This window comes from Molothrus aeneus, chromosome 1 (assembly GCF_037042795.1).
Source record: "Molothrus aeneus isolate 106 chromosome 1, BPBGC_Maene_1.0, whole genome shotgun sequence".
Classification (NCBI taxonomy): Eukaryota; Metazoa; Chordata; class Aves; order Passeriformes; family Icteridae; genus Molothrus; species Molothrus aeneus.
This window is the reverse complement of record NC_089646.1, coordinates 26,333,424-26,358,626: the sequence shown is the minus strand read 5'-3', so window position 1 is coordinate 26,358,626 and position 25,203 is coordinate 26,333,424. Positions and strand designations below refer to the sequence as shown.

At 38.1% G+C, this 25,203-nt stretch overlaps 1 protein-coding gene across 3 annotated transcripts in view; it reads left to right on the top strand.

Moving 5' to 3' along the window:
- Nucleotides 1-7,794: 7,794 nt before the first annotated feature.
- ICA1 (islet cell autoantigen 1) overlaps nucleotides 7,795-25,203 on the top strand; it is a 66,326-nt gene continuing 48,917 nt past the window's right edge. For all 3 annotated transcript variants that reach the window (XM_066553854.1, XM_066553846.1, XM_066553838.1), the window contains exons 1-6: nucleotides 7,795-7,908; nucleotides 17,644-17,689; nucleotides 18,135-18,232; nucleotides 19,445-19,483; nucleotides 21,609-21,780; nucleotides 23,701-23,773. In XM_066553854.1, the coding sequence (XP_066409951.1) occupies nucleotides 19,467-19,483; nucleotides 21,609-21,780; nucleotides 23,701-23,773 (262 nt within the window). In that variant the 5' untranslated portion in view covers nucleotides 7,795-7,908; nucleotides 17,644-17,689; nucleotides 18,135-18,232; nucleotides 19,445-19,466. The remainder of the gene's footprint in view (nucleotides 7,909-17,643; nucleotides 17,690-18,134; nucleotides 18,233-19,444; nucleotides 19,484-21,608; nucleotides 21,781-23,700; nucleotides 23,774-25,203) is intronic.

The following is a 25,203-nucleotide window of genomic DNA, read 5'->3' as shown; positions in this document are numbered from 1 at the left end:
GCATCTCAAAGGCACAATGTCTTCCAGCTGCACAGATTGCACACCATTCATGGATCAAGGCCGTGCTGAAAGGAACAGTCTAGCCCTGAATATTTTATTTTCCAGAATTCAGTCTAATGAATTCTTGTGCTGTAGAGGCAATAGATAAGAAGTAGAGCTGTGAAAAAACAACATATTTTGCATTTCCAAATGCTAACACAACGAAAACTATCAATAATACGTATTATAAGCCAATTTTTTTCCTGGTGAGAATTGAAATGAATGAATTAGGATCCTCTCCAAAAAAAGGATGTGATAATGGAAAAGCTGACAGATCTTTCACTAAAGCAGCTCAGGACAGAAATCTGCTGTGGTACAAATCACTGGCTTTAACAGCAAATTTTTAAAACCAGCAAATTTTAAAACTTGCTTTAACAGCAAATTTTAGCAGGCTTTATCTCTAAAAGTATTAAGATGGTCTATATTGTCAATAACTCAAAATTACAAATAATCTATCTACTGTGCTTTCACAATAAAAAAAATATGATTTCTCAAAAATTACAGAATATTTTAAGTATCCATACTAGCAGTATCTATTTGAGAATAGATACTGTTCTATTCTCTTCAAATTCTATTCTCTTCAAATTCTATTCTCTTCAAATTCTGTTCTCTTCAAATTCTATTTGGAATTTGAGAGCATTTTTCAAACCCTGCCTTAGAGAGAAGCTGAAGCTCAAGACTTTAATTTTAGTGTATATTCCAAGTAAATGTTTATCTCTCTTCAGCAGGAATGAGCTGAGCACATCAGCCTAGTGAGCAAATTGGTTTATTGCCCACAACAGTTTCGCCTTTGTTAAATGTTTTGTAGATATCAGAACACTTCTCATAGAACCAGAATGAAAACAATCTCATGGCAACATGCAGGAAGTATGCACATCTTTTTAGTTCTGTGGAATATACATATATAAGATGGGAAAAAAACAACAGCAGAAACAGAAAACATTGAATTTCAGTGAGGGTATAGCTTATCTCCTGGGACAACTGATTCATGCTATTCACAAAAGAGGAAGGAAAAAGTCATGGCTGAATGAGAGATGTACCAGTATTTTGATGAATACTTTTTCCATTTAAAACAATACTTCTATATTTTTTTTCTCTGTTCAGATCAATAATTTAATTTATGATGAGGTGGGGTGTTTTTTCAACAGCATAGTATGAAAAGGGTTGGAAAAATCAAGTTTTCAGTAATATTTTCAGATATTTTCCATCACTTAAAAAAGTGCACCTTAGAAAATTCAGAGGCTTGTTTTTCAAATGCAAACTGAAGTTGGACTAAGCTGTACTTTCAGAATAGTAGCCTTCATGATTCCTGTTGGCACAACTGAAAAAAAAATAGATTGGTAAAGGTATTTTTTGTCAGATAAGAAATCTCTGCATATTAGAAGATGAAACTCCACCAACGTTCTGTTTCTCAAGCAATGCCACTATTTTTTCTATTAAATGGCAAAAATAACATAAAGTCCATGTGTCATAAGGAACTGAAAAGTATCTTCTATCTCAAAACAGTTATCTTGGGACAGCCAGTTCATACTGCCTTGAAGGGCAAAGAGATTATACAGCCTGGAACATCTGATTCAAGCCATTGAAATCTCAGAGATTATTTAAATCACAATGCTCAATTTTAGGACCATCTTATCACTAAGAACTCTGGCACATGTTACAAAGGTTTATTGAGCACAACAGCTTCATTATAGTTTCTTTTCAAGCAAATGTCAAAAAATTTTACAAACCCAAATATTAACATGTTTTGGGGAAAAAAAAAATCAAGTTTTTTAAATTATCCACAGATGGATTGTTCAGAATTTCAATATCTCAAAATCAATATTCAAATTTGTACCAAGCCATAGTATGCTTGCTAAGTATTTAAAGTCATACATTCAGAAAATTCAGTAAGTATATATTTACAATAAAAGTGTTTATATAATACATGAGGGGTTGAAAGTAAAACAAACTCTGTAGTTGCTTGCATAGTTATTGTGCTGCAAATTTATTTTCTGACGTAGTGGAATTCTTCTCACACATTTGAGAATTAGCAATATCTACAGTACACAGGATAACAGCTGCCAGATTCTTTTTTAGTAGACTTACACTCCTAACATATGAAACATCTCCAGGAGAGCTTTAAAAATTAGGCGACTCATATTCTTAATGGGCCAGAATATTTTAATGACTGTTTCAAAAGACTGTTTGTCTTTATATGGAACAGCTCTCATGAATGCATCAAAGAGAGCATGGTAACATCTGGGAGCCCCAGCCTGTATTTAAAATATTATTGTCTTCGAAAGAAATAAACTTAATAGAAAATGCATTCATATTGCCACTATGAAAATACATTAAATGAAGAGCTGTTTAATTGATATACCATCCTTCAAAGAAGTTCTATTTATTAAACATGATTTCTGTCAGTACCCTGCTCCTTTCTCATTCCCAAACCTGTGGAAAAAGCAAGCCCATCTTATGAATCTCCAGCCTTTGAAAACACTGGAAGATGGGATAGCTGAAGGCAGTGGTAAATCAGTGTAAAAACCCTTGGCCAGTTCTGTCATCAGTTTTTGCTGACTAATCATTTTATCTGTGTCTCAGTTTCTCATTTACAAAGCAAAACCAGTGATTCTTGCTGTCTCTCTCCCATTTTGCATTTTCTTTCAGACTGTAAGCCTCTTTGGGAAAGAAGTTTGGGGATTATTCAATAATACTGTGGCAGACTATAATAAAATAAATTCATTGTTTACAGCAGGGATTGGATTGCTTATCCAAGTCCACAGTAGATAATCTCAGTTCAAGTACATATGCATTTCAGAATACAACCCATGATGTCAGGTTGTGTGTGTCCACATTAATATTTCCAAGTAAATACTTAAGAAGAATGTTTTTTAAAACATTATTGTTCTCAGATGAAAATCAGTGCAAATTGCCACCGTGCCCATTCTCCTCTCCCTACTGTCTACTTGTCTTATTAAGGATAAACCTGGCTCTTAAATGCCTTGCTAATTCTCTGATGAATTCTGCAAATACCAACTCCATCTAAACAACAGATTAACCAACACAGTTCTTTTGATTCAAAATGTCAGGTATGAAAAATAGATAGTCACTCCAAATGCTCCATCCTTGTCATTCAAATGAAAAGTATTTGGCAGGAAAGAATACCCTGTGTGCTGTTTGCACAAGAGTATCCAGGGAGCTGGATAATGACAATAAAGGAGATAAATAGTGGAGGATAGTGGAAGAATGTACAAAAATGTTCAGTGCAAACCAGACAACAGGAAAGAAGAGTATTGCACAGCTCACTGATCAGGAATTGCCAGAAAGAGTATACGAACCAGCATTTGGAGGGCAATATTAAGTTTGGACTTCAGACAGTATCTAAAAGTGAACAAAAACCTGCATGAAGAAAAATCCAGGCAAGCCCTTCCACTTAGGACTGTTTTAATTTTAAGTCTTACGAACCATAGGAAAGTAATGATGACTGGACATCATGAAAGCCATGATTACAGGCTGAGTCCTATTTGGCAGTTTTGGTCCTACCTTGATGGTCAGAGATGCTGGCACCACTTCAACCTGGAGCCCTCTAAATCTACACTTGGGGGCCTGGAGCCCTCTAAATCTACATTTCAGGGCCTCTGCTATCGTAGAAGATATCAGGGGCAACGGAAACACAGGAAGTTCCATAAGAATATGAGGGAAAACTTCACTTTGAGGGTGACCGAGCACCAGAACAGGCTGCATGGAGAGGTTCTGGAGTCTCCTTCTCTGGACATACTGAAAATCCATCTGCACACAGTCCTGTGCAACATGCTCCAGGGGAGTCTGCTTTAGCAGCAGGGGCTGGACCAGATTACCCCAGAGATCTCTTCCAATCCCAACCCAAATTATCCTGTGATTTTGTATTTTCCAGCTTATGAAAGGAGAAATAAATGACTAATTAAGTAAATCTCTGAAGCTGACAATAGGCTAAAGATTTTCAGCAGATCACTAAGCTGGAATAGTCACACAAACAATACGAGCTGAGCTAAATTATAGAAACTATAAAAATAAATGCAAAACAGCAGAACACAAACACCTTTAACCTAGACAGATTTTTGCTAAGGAATTTGAAAACAAACAGCAATGTGGCAGGAAAATTAAAAGAACAGCAGTTAGACAAGAGAGGACAAAAAAGACTGAAAATATTCATATGATGGACTTGAGGAAGTTTAAGGGAAGCATCATTTCCCTCATCTTGATTTCTAAATTTTGATCAGAAGCTCAAGAAAGCAGTGACTGTGTCCATAAACAAAACATTAAAAAACTGTGCTTCCTTATGTGGAAAAGAAACAGGACAAATGACTTGAGAGGATTAAAAACCATCTTAATTTGTCAAAGTTTAAATAATAACAATAATAATAATAATGATGATGATGATGATGATGATGATGATGTTACTGTCCAAGGAAGATGAGAAACCTTCAATGCTGTTTCTAGGATACCTAAGGCTATTCAAGTTTCTGAAGTTACTAATTCCCAGATACATATAAATGGGGACAGAATAACAGCATATTAAGAAACCTTAAGAAAATAATATATACAAATTGGGAAATGTAATTTCTATTGCTTCAAGTGAAAAACAGGCCTCTACTACTGGGCTTCCAAAATCCTTGAATTTCTAGTTTCTAGTTTACTCTCTCTTTATGGTTTCCATTTTCTTATTTGAAATTCAATCTTATTACTTAAGGAATATAATAAGCCAAAAATCACCAACCACACACATTTTTAGGATTATTTCATATAGACAGCACGAACACCTGTATCAATTATAGCATATCCCATAGTATGCTATAGTAGCCATGTGATACAGTAAACACAACTGGATGGTGAGTCTCACTGAGTCAACATGGGATTCCCATCTTTATTTGTCTTTTTAAAAATTAAATGCAGCTGGAGCAAAGTGCAACACAAAGCTCAGATGCAAAAAGGAGCTTACAAAATGAGGGCTAAAACTAATTGCTGCCTCAGTCTTTCAAAAGCTCTGGGTTTGTGTGATTGAGGGCTTGGAAAGTCATTTCTCTACCATAAAAAGTGATGTTTTCAACTGTGACATGATCAGTAGTTCCACCTCAGAGGGTTGTACTTCATCTTTACTTGCATCTTATGGCAATTTTAATGATGTCACCCAAACAATCTCAGTTTGTGAGAGGATGAGGTGTTCCATGGAACAGCAGAAATGAACTTTTTTAAGGTCAGGGTACCAACTGTTCAGTTAATTAAAGTAACTTAACTTTGATGCTCAAATGGGGAAAAATTGTTAGTAGCACAAAGTATGAAGCACCATGCTTCAAGGTGCTTCATGCATCCACTCAGCTTTATTAAAGAACTAAGCCTGTGAAAAGTAGAAAGTACACCTTATTTCAAATATTACTTACAATAACTGTTTTAGTTACATTTCTGTATTTCTGCTGCCCTAAAAATATCTCCATGGGAGATAAGAGAGGTGCTAGAACAACCAGATGGCACTTGCTTATATTTATAACATTTACATCTGGTGATAAACTACATGAAACATGAGAAAAGATTAAGAAATGCCTTCCCTTCAGTGAGGAATAAAGCTGTAAAACTAATTTTTTGAGGTTATATAGTAATCTCAGCTAATGGCTTGAGACATTTAGATGGACAAAGCCAAAAATTGTCTGTAATTTACAGGATGTAGTCCTAAAGTACATGAGAAATGAGCTAGCCTAAGTCCTGAACTTTGGTATATTCACATACATACATAAATATTAGCATAAAAATAGTTCCATAATTACAAAAGTACAGTGTTTTGCAGAATCAAGGTTTATTCAGGTTTATTTTGCCTCTTCCTTACCATGGAGCAACTAAGAAAAGTAATACTTGCAAATTTACAAAAAAAAAAAAAATCTATTTGTCTTGGTTCTGCTCCTGCAATGGCTAAAGTAATTCCTTACATCCTGTGAAATATTCTTTTTGCACCTTCCTCTAGAAGATTTGCACATGTAAATACTACTAAAAGACACAACAGATTCTTCATGTTCACTGACAAACTAAAAGCTATCAAATCCCAATGCCAGACGTGGCTGAAGAGATCCCAGATCCTCATCCACTGCAGAGAAACCTTTTGTCACTTATTAGCACCACTTCCCTTTGGTAAAGTAAGAACTCCATGAACATTTTTTCTCTCAAAACCAGTAACACCTAAAATTTATTTGACTAATGGGGTAATATGTCTAGTGCAAGTATTTACACTTCAGCCTGTTACTCTTTCAGTCATGGGAACCCCTGTCCAGAGGATGATTAATCTCACTGGAAACTAAAATAAACCAGATAACCACACCCTAAAATGCATCTTTTTATATTTGTTCTAAAGAGAGCTCTAGAATAAAAAGGCAGCTAAAGGGTGTTTACAGTATAACATCCAAAAGCAAATGAGATATTTTACACCAGGTTTCCTGTATTCCAAGTTTTCAGCTGTGTCATACCCTTTTCTGCAAGATGAAGGACCCCATGAAGAGATTTGTCTTGCATGAAAATATTTTCTTGCTGTAACTTTGCTTTAACGCAAAACCTATCCTGTTAGGGTTTCTGTAGTTCTGGGAAACAACCCTGTATTTCTTGCCATAAAACCATTCTTGTTTGTCAACACACTCTCTGTGCTACATAAACCATGCTTGGGGGTATGACCTGCTGTTAGTGGTCACACTAATGCCAAACAGGGAAACGAAAAAGCTCCCAAATTATACCTGAAATTCCTCACATTACACAATATTAAATTATCCCAGTTGATTTCTTCAGAGCTCAGGGATAGCATGCCTAGCTCTCTACCCATTAGGATCCCAAGTCTTTTTCACAGTCACTGTCTCACAGCACAGTCCCTGTTGCTGAAAACATCCTCACTTTTACTCTTAGATCTGTGACTTCCAGCGAAGTAGCGCGGCTCTGCCTCACAGTAACTTGGAGACACTGACATGAGTGCTTGGGACCTCTGTAAGGTTCAGAAAATGACGTCTCACTACCACTCTTCTCTCTTCATTTTCCACAGCTTCCTCCTATCCACTCTTCCTCAACCCTTTTTGGGGTCCTATTAACCCAACCTCTTCTTCTCCATTCCTGCTTTCATGCCCTGCGGTGTGCTTACACCTCTGCTCTCTCACACGGGTAAGTTAACACTGCCCCATTTAAGTGGGATCGTTTTTCACACGATCTTGATGCTCTCCGTTTCTCCTTTTACTTCATTTTCAAATGCCACCTGTGAACTCTTCTCCTCATTTCAAGCTCTGAACTCAGCTTCAAATCCACCACCTTTACTCAGAAAGCTCTCACCCAACCCCAATGACCCAATTCCGACATGAGCTCAAAACCAATACTCTCCTGACCCCCTCCTCCGTCACTGCCACCTGCCTGCGACGTTAAAGGGCCTTTTCCTCCAAGTTTCCACTACCTCGATGGCAACTATTTATGACAACCAAAACATTTTAGTATTTCCTTGCCGCTCCTCGAGGGACACCTGCGGTCCCCAGCAGGCTGGGGCGGAGGCACGGGGCTTATGGCTTCGTCGAGGCGGTGATCAGGGCCCCAACCCGGGTGACTCTCCCGCCGCTTCCCTCACAGCGCTGCAGGAAAAGCAGGAGGAAACGCCTCCCTGCCCTGGCCACGACCGGGCAGCGGCCAGCCCGAGCTCCGCGGACCTGGCGGCCGCGCCCTCCCGGCTCGGGGGCCGGGCTGGGCCGGGCCGGGCCGGGCGGCGGCTCCGCCCCGCTGCGGGGGCGCCCGCGCCGGCACAGGCGGCTCCGCTGGCCGCGCTGACGCCGGCGGCGCTGGAACACCTGGAGGGGCGGCGGCGCCTGCGGCTCGGCCCTTCCCTCCCCTTCCCTCCACAAGGTGAGTGCGGGAAGGGGGGGCTCGCCGGTCTCCGTGCTGGGGCTGGGCAGGGAGAGCCGGTGCCGCGGGTACCAGCACGGGGTGGGCGCCGCCTCCCCCGCGGGCAGCCCGCTCGGGGCGAGGGAGGCGGCGCGGCCGCCGGGCCTGCGGAGCTGGTGCCCGTCAGCGCGGTATCCACGGGCGGACCTGTTCAGAGCGAAATTCCCGAGGCTCAAGATGGCATCTCTTCCTCCTTTTGCCTTGTGTTCTCCCTCCTGCCGTGCGGTTGTCTCGCCATGATTATTGCATGTATCCGTTTGTGCCTCCCGTACATCCTCGCTGGCGCTGTGCCCGCTGGAAGCGGAGAGGGAAACGGCCGGCTCTGCGCGGCGGTTTCCGGCTCGGCTGCGGGGCTCAGGCGCAGGTTGCCCGGCTGCGCTCCGAACCCTCCCGGGATCGGCCGGGTGGAGAGGGGTGCCAGGGCATCCTCTGGTCAGGTAATGTCAGATCTCGAACCAGCACCGAGGCAGTGACAGCTGGTGAAATGGCAATTCAAGAGCCCCACATTTACGTTTTAAAGCTTATAATTTGTGAAAGGTTCATTCTGGTAATCAGGTTTATTTCACGTCCATCCACCTGACTCATGAAAGCTGCTATAGTCTTTTAGAAGAAAATAGAAAAATCGGATATTACTTGAAACATCAGGTCAGTTTTTAGTAGCAGAAGGGGGTGAAGGGAAGTGTGTTACTTGTCAATATCATTATGTATTTGTTCAGTGCCATATGTAAATAAGTCTTCTGTTTCACACTGTTTTGCGTAAAGCTGATAGCCTCAAGGATCTGTGTGACCCCGGTTAAAGCAGTAATTCAGGCTTGCCTTAGTTCAGAGGTGTAAATGTGAAATTGACTCTGGTAATCTCACGGTTACATCCTTTAACCCCCTACCACCGAGTTACATTGTGGTAGTATTTTGGAAGCTCGGCATTGGAGTTGTTCTTCTGTTTGGTTGTTTGTGATATTTTCTCCCTGCCTACAAGCCTTGCTTTAAACCAAGATGACCTTTTATTTCCATTAAACACCTGTTTGTTTGCTTTTGTTCTCCCCATGTTTAATTGTGTTATCTTCTTTATTTCAGTTTCTGGATAGATTTTATTTAATTTCGGTCTCAGAAAGCAGCTGTGGCCCTTATTTCAGACTTCTTGAAAATAAACTGTTCTTGTGTTGTGCTCTTGTAAGGACAAAACTGTTTGATTGCTTTTCCAAACTGTTGGACAGAGAAAACGGTGGGCTGGATTTTGGCGTCTGCAGTGCAGGTGACATTTGGTTATGGTCTCTTATCTGATTTTTTGTTAATCCACTCTTTCCACTTTGTCTATCCAGCGTTGTCAAATAGGAAGTGGAAGAACCCCTTGACAGTGCTGTTTAGCACAGATCTAGAAGTTGCAGTTCTTACTGGTACTTAGCATGACAACCAGCAACATCTTGTTTAGACTTTATCAGGTTTTTTTAACTGCTGTTTGAACAGTCTGTTGGTTTAAACTTAGTAATTTAATAGTTTAAGATTAATGTTAATATCACTGAAGGAGGAATTTAGTGTCAAGCCACAGAGATCTTTTGAGTAGTGAACTGCCATAACTGGTATAACCAGTCACATTTTGCACATGACACACTCTACTGGAAGATAATGTGGTGGTTAAATAGTGCCAAACCTCAGTCTAGATGAGTTTTTAAGGTTTCCTCACTGTCAGAATGTCATGCAAGAAACGTTTTGTTTCCAGAAAGGTTCCAGCACTTTACTCAAGAATCTAGATGCTGGTCAGTGGAATTTACTTCAGTTGAGAAAAAAAATTCAATGCACTTTAGATAATGGTGCTTTCTTCTATTGTGTTTGTTGGAGTTGAGATTCAATATAAACTGCAGATTCAAGAAGACAAGTTATGAGTTTATGGAAGGGGGAGGTTTCATTAACAGTTTTGTTTTAGAAGTTTATATTAGTGGGGGTTGAAGGGGATCACATAGTGCAAAGTAAAATTCCTGTTGAACCCTACTACAGAGTTAGGGGGTTTTGTCCTGGCTTAGTAGAGTTTCAAGCCCAACCATCTTGCCAGTTTCTCTCTGTTATCCATACTTTACACAGTTGTTAAATTGTTCTGATGATTTCTCACATCATCTTTTCTTGAAGAAATTAATAACAACAGCTCTTTTCAGGCTTCAAGTAGTGTTGAAAGCTGTTGGTACAAGTTGGCAGAAAAAAATGTGCTAATATTTCAAATAAACAGGAAGACAAAAAATGCTCTCAAAGACTTTTTAATAATTTTCTTTTCAAAATCACCTCCAAGAGTATTGCTCTGTAGTTTATTCTTCAAGATATTTTGCTGCTTCTCAACCATAAAATCACTCTGGAGACAAAATTATGCCACGATGCAGAAACATTAAAAATGCAAAATCCCAGAGAGTGAAGTTTGTTAGAACCAAACAGTCAAGAACAAGAAATTTGACCTTTTAAGTGTTGTTAGTAATAGCAGTCCCACAGTACTTTTTCCTGTGGCTATTGTTAGCCACGGCAAACTGAGGGGCATTTTGACCGCTTATGCAATTGTTTGCATCAACTTTGAGAACTGTCTGTACCAAGTCACTGAAACAGTACTTGGCTACATCTTGCAAGCAGCTTCACAGGGATCACCACTGCTCTAGGAGCAGTCAGCTGGTGTGCCAGGATATTACTGAGAGCAGCAATACAAAAGTTGAGTGGACTCTGTGTCTGCTGAGAATATGTAGCCTGCATTGATGGTGTTTACTCAAAGGGCGGTGCGAGATCGCCCTGTATTGTTCTTGCTGTGCATGGTGAGGCTGTTTTGTTAATCGAATCTCTTATCCACAGATGTGGAATAATCTCTAAGGGAATCTGGAGAAAATTATTTTCTCGTGTTCCCTCCTCCAGCATTGTTTCCCCTTGGGTATAAGTGGCATTGCCTTCTGGCTTCTGAATGGATGAAAAGGCAGGAGGGAGGCAGAAATGTGAGAAGGTTGACTGTGCCAGCAAATAGGGTATCTAAATAAGAGAGCCATTAGTTTGAAGTTGTGAAGCCTTATATGTTTGTATGTAATATACTGTACATGCAAGAGTTTCATGATTATCTTTTTTGTCCATTCACTACTTTTCCCATAGTTTTGCAAGAGGAGAGTTTCCCAATATTAAGACTACAAGTAGAGTGCATCAGAAAAACAATCTTGTCTCTTATAATCCATGTACAGTGCATGTTCCATATGATATTTTGTTGAATAATATTCGGCTATTAAGTTTACATATAGCGGTTCTTAAGAGAACAAATGTGTGTTACAAAACAATTTGATAGTAATTTTAAAGAAACAAAGCAAGTCTGCATTTAGAAAAAGATTAAATACTACATAGTAAATATCCCCAGTTTTGCTCATTTGCAGTGAGCTTAGACCTGACATTCAATGACTTATACTCAAATTATTCTTCCATAAAATGCATGTAGTACTTGCAATGCTTACCTGGTTGTCTCACTGTTCTCCACCAATATAAGTGGAACACTTTACTCGTGAAATAAAAGATATTATCTGAGGGGAAACCAATACTATGTACTGTCCCTACATTATTCCACAAAAAGCAGATGAAAAATCAGTATAATCTGAAAAAGGAATTTAAAATTAAATTTTTGTGTGATTAAATAGCTCTGTGCGAATGATAAAGTTCTGTGTGCAAATGAGCTTACCTAGAAAGTGCTGTTGTTTGCTCATCAGTCTTGCAGTCTACCAGCATTTATTTGAAATATTTTGTTCTGAGACTACATGTACTGTATATGTACATGTTGTGACTTCATGTGCTATTCCTATCAGTGTTTTTGAGAATCCACTGGGTTTAGGAATTTTTTGTTCTCAACTGTTTAAAAAAAAACCAAGAAAACCCCCAACCTAGTTCCAAGTATAATTTTGATGCATTTATGCTCTAGAAAGAAGATCACTTATGCCTCTAAGTTTGACCTGATAGGTTTTGGAATAATATGACAGATATATAGTACCAAAATAGACACAAAATTATTTTTTTAGAGAGGAATGCTAACTCTTGAGTTGGTCCTTGCACTTTGTGGGGGCAAAAATAAGTTTTAACAAACATGTTGACAGTGCCAAATTCCTGCTTTTTCAGGTTGGCTAAAAATTGCTTGTAACCATTCAAGTACTGAAAACCAGAGTGAGTGATTGAGATGGATTGATATTAGTTCTTGGTATAAGGGAGCAATAAGCAAACTGTAAATTTGTAGTTTTTCTGCCAAGTGTACACATCAGAGTTGGGAATAGAAAAATAAAGACTAAATGACAGCATAAGAAACATAGCCCCACATATCATCCTTTCTTTAGACTACACCAGGAACTTAAGTAGAATAATTTCCCACATTAATTGTGTGTTCTGAAATTAGAAGTACAACAATTGTGTTTTGGAAGAAAGTAACTCCTGACAGTACTCTCTGTAATAGATGTGGCCCATACATGTCCTACACACAGTATTAAGTAATCAGTGTAAAATTGAGTGAAAGACAGGTGTCAATAGTACTGCTGCTCATTTGGTTGGATGTACTGTGTGCAGACAGGTGCCTAGGTAGTACTACAAAATGACAGAAAGAAGACCCAAAACATTCAGATTTCTTCATGCCTTGTACATGGTTTTTTACAGTGCAAGTCTCTAATCACACAATCTTAGTCATTTAAGATACCTGCTGGTATTACTGTGGTTTGTTCTCCACACAGTTTACTAGCTTGAAAAACAAAGGTGTGTTGTGTTGGGCCAAACTACCTCCTTGGAGAACAGACTCCAGTTTCTCTGATAATTCTGGTTTTTTAAGTATGTGCTTGGGATTTTTCTGCACGTCAAATTTGGCGGGTGTGATAGAGTAGGTTAATTCTTTGGGGGTTTTTAAGTTATTTGAAGGATCAAGACAAATGAATAAATGAAATTTAATAAATGTGTAGTTTTCTGGGATGTCTCATAGGCCTTGGTAGATAGGAGAAGGAAATGGCAGTAACTGTGGCAGAAATGTTAGTTCCAGAAGTGTTTGTAGTGAAAGAGAAAATTGATTCCAGGGAACTTAATGGGATGTGGCCATGTCCCAAGGATGGTGTTACTCACTATGCTGCTGCTTTTTTTTTTTTTTTTTTTTCAGTATTTCAGCAGACCACCATGAATTGCTAGCTCTAAAAGAAGGGGAATAGAGCAATGCTCTCACAGCAGGATTTATCTTTGTAGTTCAGCTGCTTAATGCAAAAAGCATAATTTCTCTGTGCACAGAGCACAGTGGTGGGGCTTTGGTTGAGGTGCTCAGTATTGCTCTTTGGAGGTTGTATTCACTATCTGTACAGGGACTTAGTCTTGAGAGGCTTGTATGGTAATTTAGGCACTTAAGTTAGATAATTGCAGTCAAACAGGATTTTTTCCCCTCTTAGCACCTCCCAGGTGTATGAATATAGCAGAAGCCTTCACTGTATAACAGATGCCATTTATCGTGTGCTTCTTTTAAGGATGTATGAAATTCTTTCTAGGTGTCAATCCCTGAAATAGATTGAAAGAGTAATTCTGTTGATACTGCAATCTTGTATTTCTTCTCCTGAGAACTTGTGGGTAATCTCCAAGACAGACACTTTCAAGGATAAGTAGCAAAGCTGTGAATCAGTCTGAGACAAAGGATTAGACAAAAAGTTGTAATGGTTGGAAGGAACTGCTAATGCAGCACTTACAGACCAATTTGCAAACTTTTTGAATAAATAAACAAGTACATCAGTGAGTAGTCTAACAGAACAAAAAGACTCCTGGATTTAAAGCTAAGCATGGATGATTCTGCAGGATTAGAGCATCAGTATTGAGAATTAAGAGCTTTAGAGGAAAAATTAAATCTTGTCATTTGTCATAGATATACCTTGAACTCTAGATTCATTTTAGCTGAATTAGTGTGGTAGCTGTTCTTGTATTTAAGAGTAGGAATGTTTCTAATTCTTGTGTGTAATCTTGATGCTGGAAGACCCAGACTTCAGCTTTCACTCTTTTCCTGCATTGACAACGTGGATAGTTTGGATCTGTAGGCTATTATATTCCCTTTTGCTTAGGAAAGGCAAAACGAAACACCATTTGTAGCTCCTGGTCTCTGTGTTTGTAGACACACCAGAGAAGATAAAACTGTAGGCTATCTAGTCTTCATCTTGCAGTGAGACTGCATCTTGTTTTGCAGATGCATTTACTTGGTTCAGTTTGATCACAGCTTCCAGGGAGCAGAGTGGAGGAGATAGGTTGTCAGCCAAGAGCTGTTGGAGGCACAGATGGCATTGATTCCCTCACCTAGGCACATTTTCTTCCCTTCAAAGTATTTTACATAAATGAAACTATCAGTCTTAATTTTTATATATGGAATTTCTTCTTTTTTTTGTTGTTACTTAGCACCACTGTACTATTACTGTATTAGAAGTTTCTTGGAAGGTTATTCATTTTAATAAAACTGTTGACATAAGTAAGTCAACTGCAATGCATGATTCTGCCATATTTGAAAGTTTTAAGTTGGAAGGATTTTAGATGTGGAGAATCTGTTAGGATTTGAGGAGTCACAGAACATATTCTCTGCTTTGTAAGAGCAGTAGACTCAGAGGACAGTTCTGTCAGTGAAAGTGCAGACTCTTCTGTGTGTTTTGATGAACATATTGCCTTCACGTAAGGGTTGCTGAATTTTGCAATGCTGTTTGTTCAGTTCCCTTTCCTTGTTTCTGGATGTATCTCAAAAGAATGTGTTGTTCAATCTACTGCCTTCCTGCATAGCTGCTATGTCATCTTCGGGTGTCAGATTTACTCTGTACATCAGCATTTATAATGTTTTTGCAAGGATTTCAGCTCATCTCTTTGTTCTGAGAAGCTATGATTAGATCAACAGTTTGTTTTACATACAGTCTTCAGACTTGGAAAGATTCCTGTTTGATGCCTCTGCATGCTGATTTTTTTTTCTATGTAATCAGTTGTCTGAGCTAAGAGCACAGTAAGAGCTAGGTAACCAATGCTCAGACAAGAAGAGATACTTGAATTAGGGGTGTTTTGTTTGTTGGGCTGGGTTTTAAACTGATTTCCTCATAACCTAGGAGAGTATTAAGATTTGAACTTTACCATGCCATGTGACACTTTTAGGCTCACTAAAAGTGAGAAGGAGAAGTAATGTGAATGACACTGATATACAGACTTGTTTATTATCAATGTAGCTGTTGGAGAGAAGGCACTCATACCATCTTTTTCACATGCAAGTAGAATCTAAAGATTATTCATAAAGCTGTTTAGCTCTTGGGAAACCAGACAACTTATGCTGCAACAAAATGTACTAAAGCTAAAAAAGAGAAGCGGGCTTGTACAAACGTGGTACAGAGCATGAGCTGGAGGGTAATCCTATCATATACTGCAGCTCAAATCACACAAAACACCATGAAAGCATTTTCCTATTTGCACAGAAAAATTTACATGTTTATTCAAGTGGTCTTGGAGAATATAGAGAATCAGAAGATTCTCCATAGGAATAGAAACGCCACTTGCTAATTACTAGTGTCCTCCATCAAGTTTTGTTTCAGTGTCACAGCTAATAAAATTTCTTAGTAGGATGATGAGTATGGCAGAAATAGCATGAAGTTCTGTGTGCATTCCAGCTGTTATGGCTTCCTGTGGAAATAATTTGTATGTAAATAGTCTGCCACCCAGAGAAACTCTGGCATACTTGGCTGTTTGCAGGACCATCTTGGTTTTGGCATTTCTTGTTGTCTGTGGCAGAGCACTGCCTGAATTCAGCTGTATTACACCTGAAGCCAGGCAGAGTCTAGAAACAGTTCTGATGTATTTCAGTGTCGTGGCTGTGACTGTCTTCTCTGGCATCAGTCTGCAAAGAGGATGGTTTGTGATGCTGAGGCTTCTTGGTGCCTCAAAAACACATGCTAAGGATTTTCAAGGTTTTGGCAGGGCTTGTGGGCCCATCAGTTCTGTATGGGAATGAGTCTTTCAGCTCTGTGGCTCCTTGTGCTCCAAGCAGACTTGTTATGAATAGAGCCAGCTCAGGTTTAATGCTTGAACTGAGGTAGCATTAGTCTCTCTCAAAACACTGAGAAGCACTTGCAAAATTACTGGAGCCATGAGTGCACTTCTTCAGGAAGCCTCAGATCCATCACTGTGCAGTGCTAAATGTGGGTTTGTGTGCAGTCGTGTGTAATGTGGCACTGCTTTCTCTGGTGTGAATAAAGCAGGTGTGCTTGCTTCTGGCACCCACCCTCTCATCTAGAGTATCCCTCCCTTTTGTTTGTCAAGGTAAAGTCTGTTGTGGAGATCACAAGTGTTGTATAAGTCTTTGTTGTCAAATATCATGGAAACTTCCTAATACAAATGCTTTCCTATAGGGAGGAGATTTTTTTTTCTTTTGTTAATCATTGTCAGGATAATACTGTTTATTGAAACTTTTATCTTTGTTTGTTTGGTTGGTTTAATACACTGAGAAGAAAAGCAAAAAAATGTCCCTTACATCAACTCCTTGTGGCAAGTAAAGCTTATTTTTATATATAAACTGTATGATAAGCAGGTTAATTTTAAATGTGACTGCAATTTTTGGAGAGAGTATTGGTAGATTCAAGTTAGTGTCATGTGCTTCTATTGTAGTCAGTTTTGGCAAAGACCAACTGGCTTGTTACTTCCGTTTGGGACATTTGTCTTGTTCTTCAAAAGCATAAGAGTTCAAAACTTGAAGTAATGAGAAGTTATGTGCTCATTCTTGATCTCTCTCTGCAGCCTCAGGGGCAGTATTTTGTGACTGTCGGGATTGTTCTTTACATGGCTGTAAAACATGCCTTTTAATTCTTGGATACTTCCCTGGGCTGTTGCCTGTCCCTTCTTATTAGTATCTCTCACTTTTTGAGACTAGACTTAGATTTCGATATTTCTTTTTAAAAATCTCACTGCTTTCAGCTATGCTTTTAGTAGTGTCCTTTGTTAGAGCTGAACCAGTATCTTAACCCTTATTAGTTCCAGGTCTTGGAACAGACAATAACAACACATGAAGTAAGAGATTATATATATAAATTAGGGGCCTGTTAAATTACTGCAGAGACAATTTACTGCACTTTTTTTTAGCAACTGCATTTCTGTTTTTTCAATGCTAGTACTTACTAAGCTGTCTTTGCAAACTGAATTCTCATTTATGACCAAAAGTCAGGTCCATACTGGAAATAAAATGGGCACAGGGATTGAGTTTGTGTCCTGGGCTGCTGCTTGTTGCTACTGCTTAATTACAGCAATCTCCCTGGCATGCTTTTTATCTATACTATCTAGAACTCTCTGGGACCTTTTTCCCTCCTGGCCAGTTTTGGATGATAATCACATGCCAGGAGCCATTTCCAGTAGGCAGTGTAGGTAAGGCTCCATTTCTGTTTCCTTCCACCCTGATTGGCCATAGGACACCATCCCAGCAGGTCTTGTAGCCCCAAATGCCATCCCATCACACAGCAGAACAGAGAATACATGCCCTCGTTTTCATACCATGAAAATATTGTCCATTTTGAATGTAAAAACTCCCTCAAAGAATATCTTCAGGGCATAAGGGTGCTATTTAGGGCCTGGAAGAGTATACCTAGGAAGATGTCAGAGTCAGAAGGTGAGGTCAGATGTTTAGGAAGAAAGAGCATGAGCTGTGCTTGCAAATGACAACTGTTTCACCATGACCCAATTTATTTTTTGTAGGGACAGTGGTTTCAGAAGAAGCAGGTGGATGTGTACAGTGAATAAGGTCAGTGCCTTGCACATTTCCCCATACTGGTTGCTTATACTTTGTTCCAAGTAATGTACGTGTTAGTCCACCTAGACAGGCTGTTCTTTGCTTCCTGTCAAACCAAGTGTGCTGCTAAACTGAGTCATGGACAAGCTTGTGTATACAATCTAAATCCTGTGGTCTTATCTCACTCACACACCCCCACAGTTGACTTAAGGAGGACCAGTGTGAAAACAGTGAAGTCAAGAATATAAAGGTATTAGAAAATGAGTTAGTAGTGTCTGTGCCTATGGCTCTAGAAAGAACAGCACAGCAGTCCATTCTGTATCTTGTCTGACTCAATGGTTCTGTAACACAACAATCTGAAAAGATTCTTTCTTTCTCCTTTTTTAGCTGTTGACCCTTACATTTGAACTGTGGTCTGAAGACAGAGTTACTAATTTTCTTGTGGTCTCTCCTGCAGTGCTTAAGAACATTTCACAAAAATTCCAATTCAGGCGAAATTCCTGCTCTGATATAATCTTGCAGTATCTCCTGGATCTTTGCCAGCAAGTTTCACAGGTACTGACAGCAGAGAGGTTAGGCTCAGAAATCTGAGATTTGGCTCCATTCGGATCCAAATGGAAGTGCATGTGCTTTATGCTTGCAGGAAGCATCCAGGTTGTTTGTATTGCCTTGTTTGGGTTCCTGCAATCTGTTCCAGTCCCTTTGCTTCTCCAGTGCTAACCACACTGTCTGTATGCAGTACTGTGCTAGCTTCCAACGTGATGACTCCCCTTTGTACCCCTTTTCTTTCTTACTTGGATTAGAGCCAAAGTTCAGTTTCAGCACTGTTACCTCCCTAGCTCCGTTTTCCATTACTGTTTTCTCAGTCAGTCAGCTTCATACCTTAGTGGAGCCTGTTGGTGTGTTCATTCTGTGCCTCTGCTTGCTGAAGTCCATTCCCCATCAGCACCACCCATCTCACTAGCTTCATTTTGGTCTCACCCAGACCCTGCTGCAGTGCCTCCATTCCCATGTTACCCATGTGCCAGTCCTCTCTGAAAGCAGCAGAGGAGAAGCCTGGTGCTTGTTGTTTATGTGTATCTGGCTTGGCTGTTAAATTTGGCCTGGAAGGAGCATGCTCAGGTACTGGTGGGAAATCATGTGCATTCCATCTGGCCAGCTCAAAGTATAGTGGGAAACTTGAGTATCCAAGCTGGAGATGGTAACTTAAAAAATCTAAAGTTTTAATGCCTACAAATCATATTCTATCGTCAGGATCTGCAGTGTCCCTCATAGAAAAACCATCTGGTCATTAAATTTCACATCTCTGACTCAAGACATGATATAACTAGTTATATAGTTATAGTTAGAAAAATAGGTCAGTGGGATATAGGCAAAAAAAAAAAGGTAAAAAGTAATTGAATTTTGTTGTGGCTGAAACTTGTCGGAAAAAAACTTGACTGAGGGTGATGCCTAGCATGGACAATTTTGGCACGCCTCATCAAAAGTCACTGAATTTATTGAATTTATGCCTGGTAAATTTGCTTTTGGTTGAAAAACTTGCTAGCATAGAAGGATTGGCAGCACTTAAATCCATTTGTAATGGGTTTTTGTGAGAATTGTGGTACACAAAGAAGGCATTTGGCTCACAGATTGAAGAGTTTTCTTTTGTAATACAGTAAACAAGATGCTGCAGCATATTAATTTTCTGAGGGAAAAGATAGAGGATTTCTAGTGTTTTATCTAAAAATTACAGATACTTGTATTAACTGATAATTTCTTATTTAGGTGTCTGAAGAAAACAAGAATAATGGAAGGTCATAAATAGTAAGCATCTTGATAATTTTTTTTTTCTAAAGAGCTAATAGTGTTTGTATGTTGATTTGTTCAGTTTGCTTATCAGTCTCATAATTCAGGAATCTGTATTAATCCCAGCACTTTTTATAATCTTTTTGTCACCTTTTGTTAGTAGCTGGTTAACATCAGATGAGTTATAGTGTTTTCTTCACTTGACTACTGAAATGAGATCTCAGTTATTTTCACTGCTGTAGCAGAAACACACAGCCAGGCAGCTAAGGCCCTTATAATACCTTGTGAGAAGTTTGATGGATATTTTTAATTATTATTAAAGTAATGCTATTTTTAATAAACTCTCATATTATGTTTTCTTATAATACAGGAGGGCTCTTTTTATTCATTAAAGGCAGTAATTTTTGTATTTTAAAGGTGCAGCATGTATAAGGTCATAATAATATTCACCCAACTTGATAGGCTGTCTCTTGTCAGTATGTGTAATGGCTTGTTCGTACAGAGTTCCAATTAAATGTGGTATGTTTTATACATGTTTTTTATTTTCTGCTGTAGCACCAAAAGACCTTTATTTTGATTTTAATTAATAAATTAAACTCTTGGAACTAATATTTGTGTAGAATCAAATGGGTAAGTATCTTTGCCTTTCAAGTTTGGTGAAGAAGCCATGAAGTGCTCTGTGTAAGTGTTTTTTAAAATTATGTCTCTGCTCACTTCCAGTTTAATTTCTTACCACCTCTTTGGTAATTAAGGTACTGTCACCTGACTCACTGATTAAAAGTAACTAAAGCAAGTAATGTAACCCTGTGAAAAAAATTTCCATTTCAGGTTAAACTGTGTCACTAGTGACTTTGTAGGGTAGATGTGGTACCCTTTTTGAGGAGTGTGTACCAGTGGCTTGCTTTTTCAGAATGGCTGTACTGCTTCACAGCAAATGTATAGATATAGATATATCTATATATAGATATAGATATATCTATCTATATATAGATAGATATATATGATACATATAATCAGAGGTCATAGGATGATTGAGTGACCTGGGTTGGAAGGGACCTCATAGATGATCTGGTTCTAGCCCCCCTGCCATGGGCAGGGACACATCTCCATACATGACTTGATGTGTATGTTGGGTCTGAAGACCTCTTGGTCTCTGAGCAATCTGTGTGTTGTGAACAGAACTAGGGGTCAGTATCTCACTAATGAACCCCAGTTTGTCACTCCAGGTGTAAGGTGTCTTCTCAAAATAAACTCAACCTATTTCAGTTTTGTGAAGTATCCAGTATTGCAGTGTTTATCAACCATGTACTTCTAAAAAGCTGAAAGAGTACCACAGCTTTTTATATGTGCACATAGGGGAAAATGCATGTACTTTTACACAAATTAATAATGGAATAACACTTCCTGAAGGACACTGAGATTTCATGGTAAGGCTATATTTTCTATTAAGTGTCTGAGTATGGCTTAAATATTGTGGAATATGGAATTTATATATTGCACTTTTATTGCTACAGGAATGCAGAATTATTTGTCTGTGAAAACTAATCCTTGAAAGAAAAGGTTACCTGTTATACACCCACAGCTGTCATGTAGTCAGTTGTAGAAAGAGAGATGTGAGATATCAGTCTTTCACATAGCATGCTCAAAAGAGATGAGTGTTCTTCTAATTCTTTTTTTAATTCAATTACAAAAAAGGAGGGCAAGAAGTAGTCTAATCCCATTCATAAAATGAGCTGTGTCAAATCCCAACAGTGCTGAAATGGCATGAAAATTGCTACCTGCTTAAGCAACTCTGCTAGTTCACTTGAAACTCTTCTATTAATTATACAAAATAAAAAGTTAATTCCATGGGCTATAAATCCTTTCTTAATGCATTGGGAAGAATTCTTTGAGGCTGTTTGTTAGGCAGTACTGCATGGTTAAGATATTCAAGTTGAAACCAGTGTATTATTTTTCAGAGTAGGATGGGAAATACAGTAATTTAGTTGCTTTGTTATTAATGCATAATGAGGAGCTGCATGTTAGAATATATGTGTTGGCATGCAAATGCAATATTCTTAATGGAAATGTATTAATTGAGTGTGTTAGACTTATCTTTAAAGTATCCAATTGAAGTTTTAAATATTGTTTGTTAATATTCTAGCAACTATCCAAGAGAATTTTATGATCAATATGCTCAAAGCCAAGAAAAATCTGTGGTCAATAAAATGCAACAGAAATACTGGAAAACAAAACAAACCCTTATAAAAGTTACAGGAAAAAAGGAAGATGAGCATGTTGTTGCTTCAGATGCAGATCTGGATGCAAAACTAGAGGTTTGTAATGTTTACATAATGTCTGTTCTCTACTTGTTAATTTTTAAAGTGTTTTCATTTCCATCAACCCTTTAATATGTGTGCATATAAGATATAATAACATACATACATTTTTATAATTTTCATGTAATATCTCTTCCAGATTCTGACAAAAGTATCTATGTAAATTCAGGGAATATAGGGGAAATTTGTAACACAAAAACCTATGTCCCTCTAACTTTATTTGGAACTTAACATATCTCAGATTTATTTTCATATTTTAGGGACAGATTTTCTCCTTTTGTTAGCAGGGGAGGAGATTATCCTTTGCCTATGTCTGTTTAAGGTGATTTGTTTGGTTTTTTCCCTAAAAGTATTTTATTGAGCATACAAATGACATTTTTTATACAAGTATGAAATACCACATATACCTGAAAAAGATGCAATATGCCCAGGACCACAGTGTGCACAAGGTGCACAGTGCATTCTACTCTGAAGGTTTTGAGCAGATTAGTGGGTTCTGAAATGTCAAAAAAAGCCTCTGAAAGTCTTAAAAATAAAACCAAGAGAAGGAATCCTGCTGTGTGACAAATACAGTCCCACTGTCAGTATCCTCAACTCCACTGAGGAAAAAAAATAGGTTAAGGTTCTACAAAATGAAGACCTAGAATGTCTTTGAGACTAAGCAAAAAATAGAGGATGTACTATGGAAGTGTAATAAGCCAGTTAATGTCCATGTAAGTTCTGTTTGTGTTGTTTTCTTGCATGATGGTAAATGTTTTGCTTTACTGGCTTTCTTGTAGTTTCTTAAAAAATATTGACTTAGGATTCTCAGTTTATTTATGTTTTAGCTGAAATACAGGAGGCTGTAGTACAACAAACACAAGAAGAGCAATAACTTATCACCTGGTGCTTCTACAGAGTCTTCACAATGGGTTATAAATCCAGGAGTATTGATGTAAAACAAGCTGGAAGTATGGAACAGTATTTTGTAGATACATACCTGAATTTTTACCATGTCTGCTGTTTTGCAGACTCATGAGGAGAGATGCTTTGTTAGCTCAAGTGGGGTTGGAAATAGTGTTCACACAAGTGAAATAAGCATGTTTTGAACAAATTCTCACTTGCAAGTCATACTCCCAGTTGAAAAGACAAGACCTGTGTAAATTTGTAATCAAGCAGCCTTGAAAGAAAGCACTGACTGTGCCAGTGGTCTATTTTACTTCTAGCTGTGTAATGCCTCATATGGTAGAGTTTAGATTTTAGTTGCAGTCTGGAGGTTTTAGATGGACAGACAGAGAGAGTAGTAATTTTTCTATTTCCTAGAAATAATCTCCAAATATAGTCATGACTGACTTTTTTTTTTTAACCTCTACTTCCTTTGAAAGCTGCTGCTTTAGAAATTTGTTTCCAATATGCCAATAAAGCTTTTAGTTTAAATCAACAACCTTCTGTGTTGGCCATACCTATGCAAGTTTGTTCCACTAGATTTCACAGTGTCTATGAAAAATTCAGTATGCATATTCCCACATGTGAGAATGATTGATTGATAAATATTTTGATAACTCTGTTCTACCATGAGGTTTTTAGAAGCAGATTTGTACATCTTTATATCTATACAAAGATATCACCTAAAAAAACCCACATCCAACACAAGTCCTTTGGTTAACTACCAACTCTTGTAGACTGTTTTCAAAGTTATTTTTTCTTTATTTTCCTTCTATAAAGTTATGATTGGTCAGTCTTTAGTTTCAGTAAAAAACTTAATTGAAAGAAGAGCACAATTGATAAGGGAAATACCGGAAATACTGCTCATTGTTCAAGAAGAAAAGAATGCTTCCTAATAATTTCTATGAAAAATTAAGGTCTTTCTTGTATTTTATTCCTCAGTGTTTCTTGCATACACTTGACAAATTTTTGTGTATTTTGTTTCAATATCAGCTGTTCCATTCTATTCAGAGAACGTGTATGGAGTTGCTGAAAGCAATTGAACTGTATCAAAAAAGGATTTGTTGTAAGTATGATCAAACACAGTAGTTAAAATGATAAGAAGGTCTTCATTATGGAATCATTGAACAAATGAAAAGGTAAAAATGAAAGCGGGGAACTACTAGTTTCATCCTATTCAAAAGTAAAGATAATGTTCCTTGCAGTCACCTAAAAGCAGATTTGGTTATTTGTTTAAAGATTTCCCAGTTCTGACCTTTTATATATTGATATAATGCAGTGATAGCAATAATGACTGGAGAAAGCTTTCTTTAATTTTTTTCCCCCATCACTTAGTTGACAAATTCCGAAGAGTCATGTCTAGAAATCATAACTCCTTTCTAAACAGTTTTAGTGTTGTGTTTTGTTTTGCTTTTTTTTAAAATCAGGATTGCTGATGAAGAGTTTTGGTCTTACTACTAGTTTTATAATCAAGTAATCTGTGCTATTATGATGAATTTGATAATGCTGAATTGATTGTAAAAACCGTACAGTAATTAGTGACAGTCATTAGTGAGAGATGGGGGACCTGATTTGGGAAGTTTCTAACAGCAAGTTGTATTAAATGTCCTCTAAAGGTTCTCTACAGTCCATATTATTTGATTTCTGGCCTGAAGGATAGAGTCGAGCTATGAAATCAGTAAATCTTCAATTGCATTTTCTCAAGGCTTTCATTTTTCTTTATCCAAAGAAAGTCAGAGAGAATGTTTCAGAATCAGGAGGTAAAATTGAAATACAGAATAGTAGTGTATCAAGTTAAAGAATTGGCAGGTGAAATCTGATGGCAAGATTTGCATCAGATGCAGATGTTCATCTTCTACCAAGGAGTGCCGAGTCTGCACTGGAGTTGGCTGTTGCCATTTTGGAAAATGGCAAGAGGACTTCAGGAGATCTTCGTTGTTTTAGGCCATTCTCCCTCTTGATAGTGATTGACATTGGTAGTATAGGAGATAACAACTTTAAAAGACAAAGAGATGAGAGCATCATTAAATGTTTTTGTAAGGTACTCTGTGGTCCACGGTCCCAGTTTAGAAGCAGTCAACAATTCAGTGTAAAACCACTTCATCTTCCTGTTTAAAAAATGAAAAAATTTCTTTGAGGTAGATGTGTTTCAGGTAGTTGAAATACAGTGTTTGAATTACAGAATGTTCAGGTTGTCAAGTAATCTTGCTGGGTAATTTGAAAGTAAATGTTCTTTAAAATAAAGTACTAGACTTGTCATGTGAAATTTTATGTAGTCAAGCATGAAGAATGGTGAGTAAGAGAAAAGCAAGTAAATGAGTTTTGGTTAGTACAACTTGGAACAAGCTTCAATAAAAGTATGCTATCAGCTGAGGCAATCCAGGTGGTAAAAAAGAACTAAAAAACAACCTACCAAACCAGACAGAACCCAAAAAACACAACACTGAAAGTTAACTGCAATCAAGATGTAATAAAACCCTTTTTGTAATATAACCA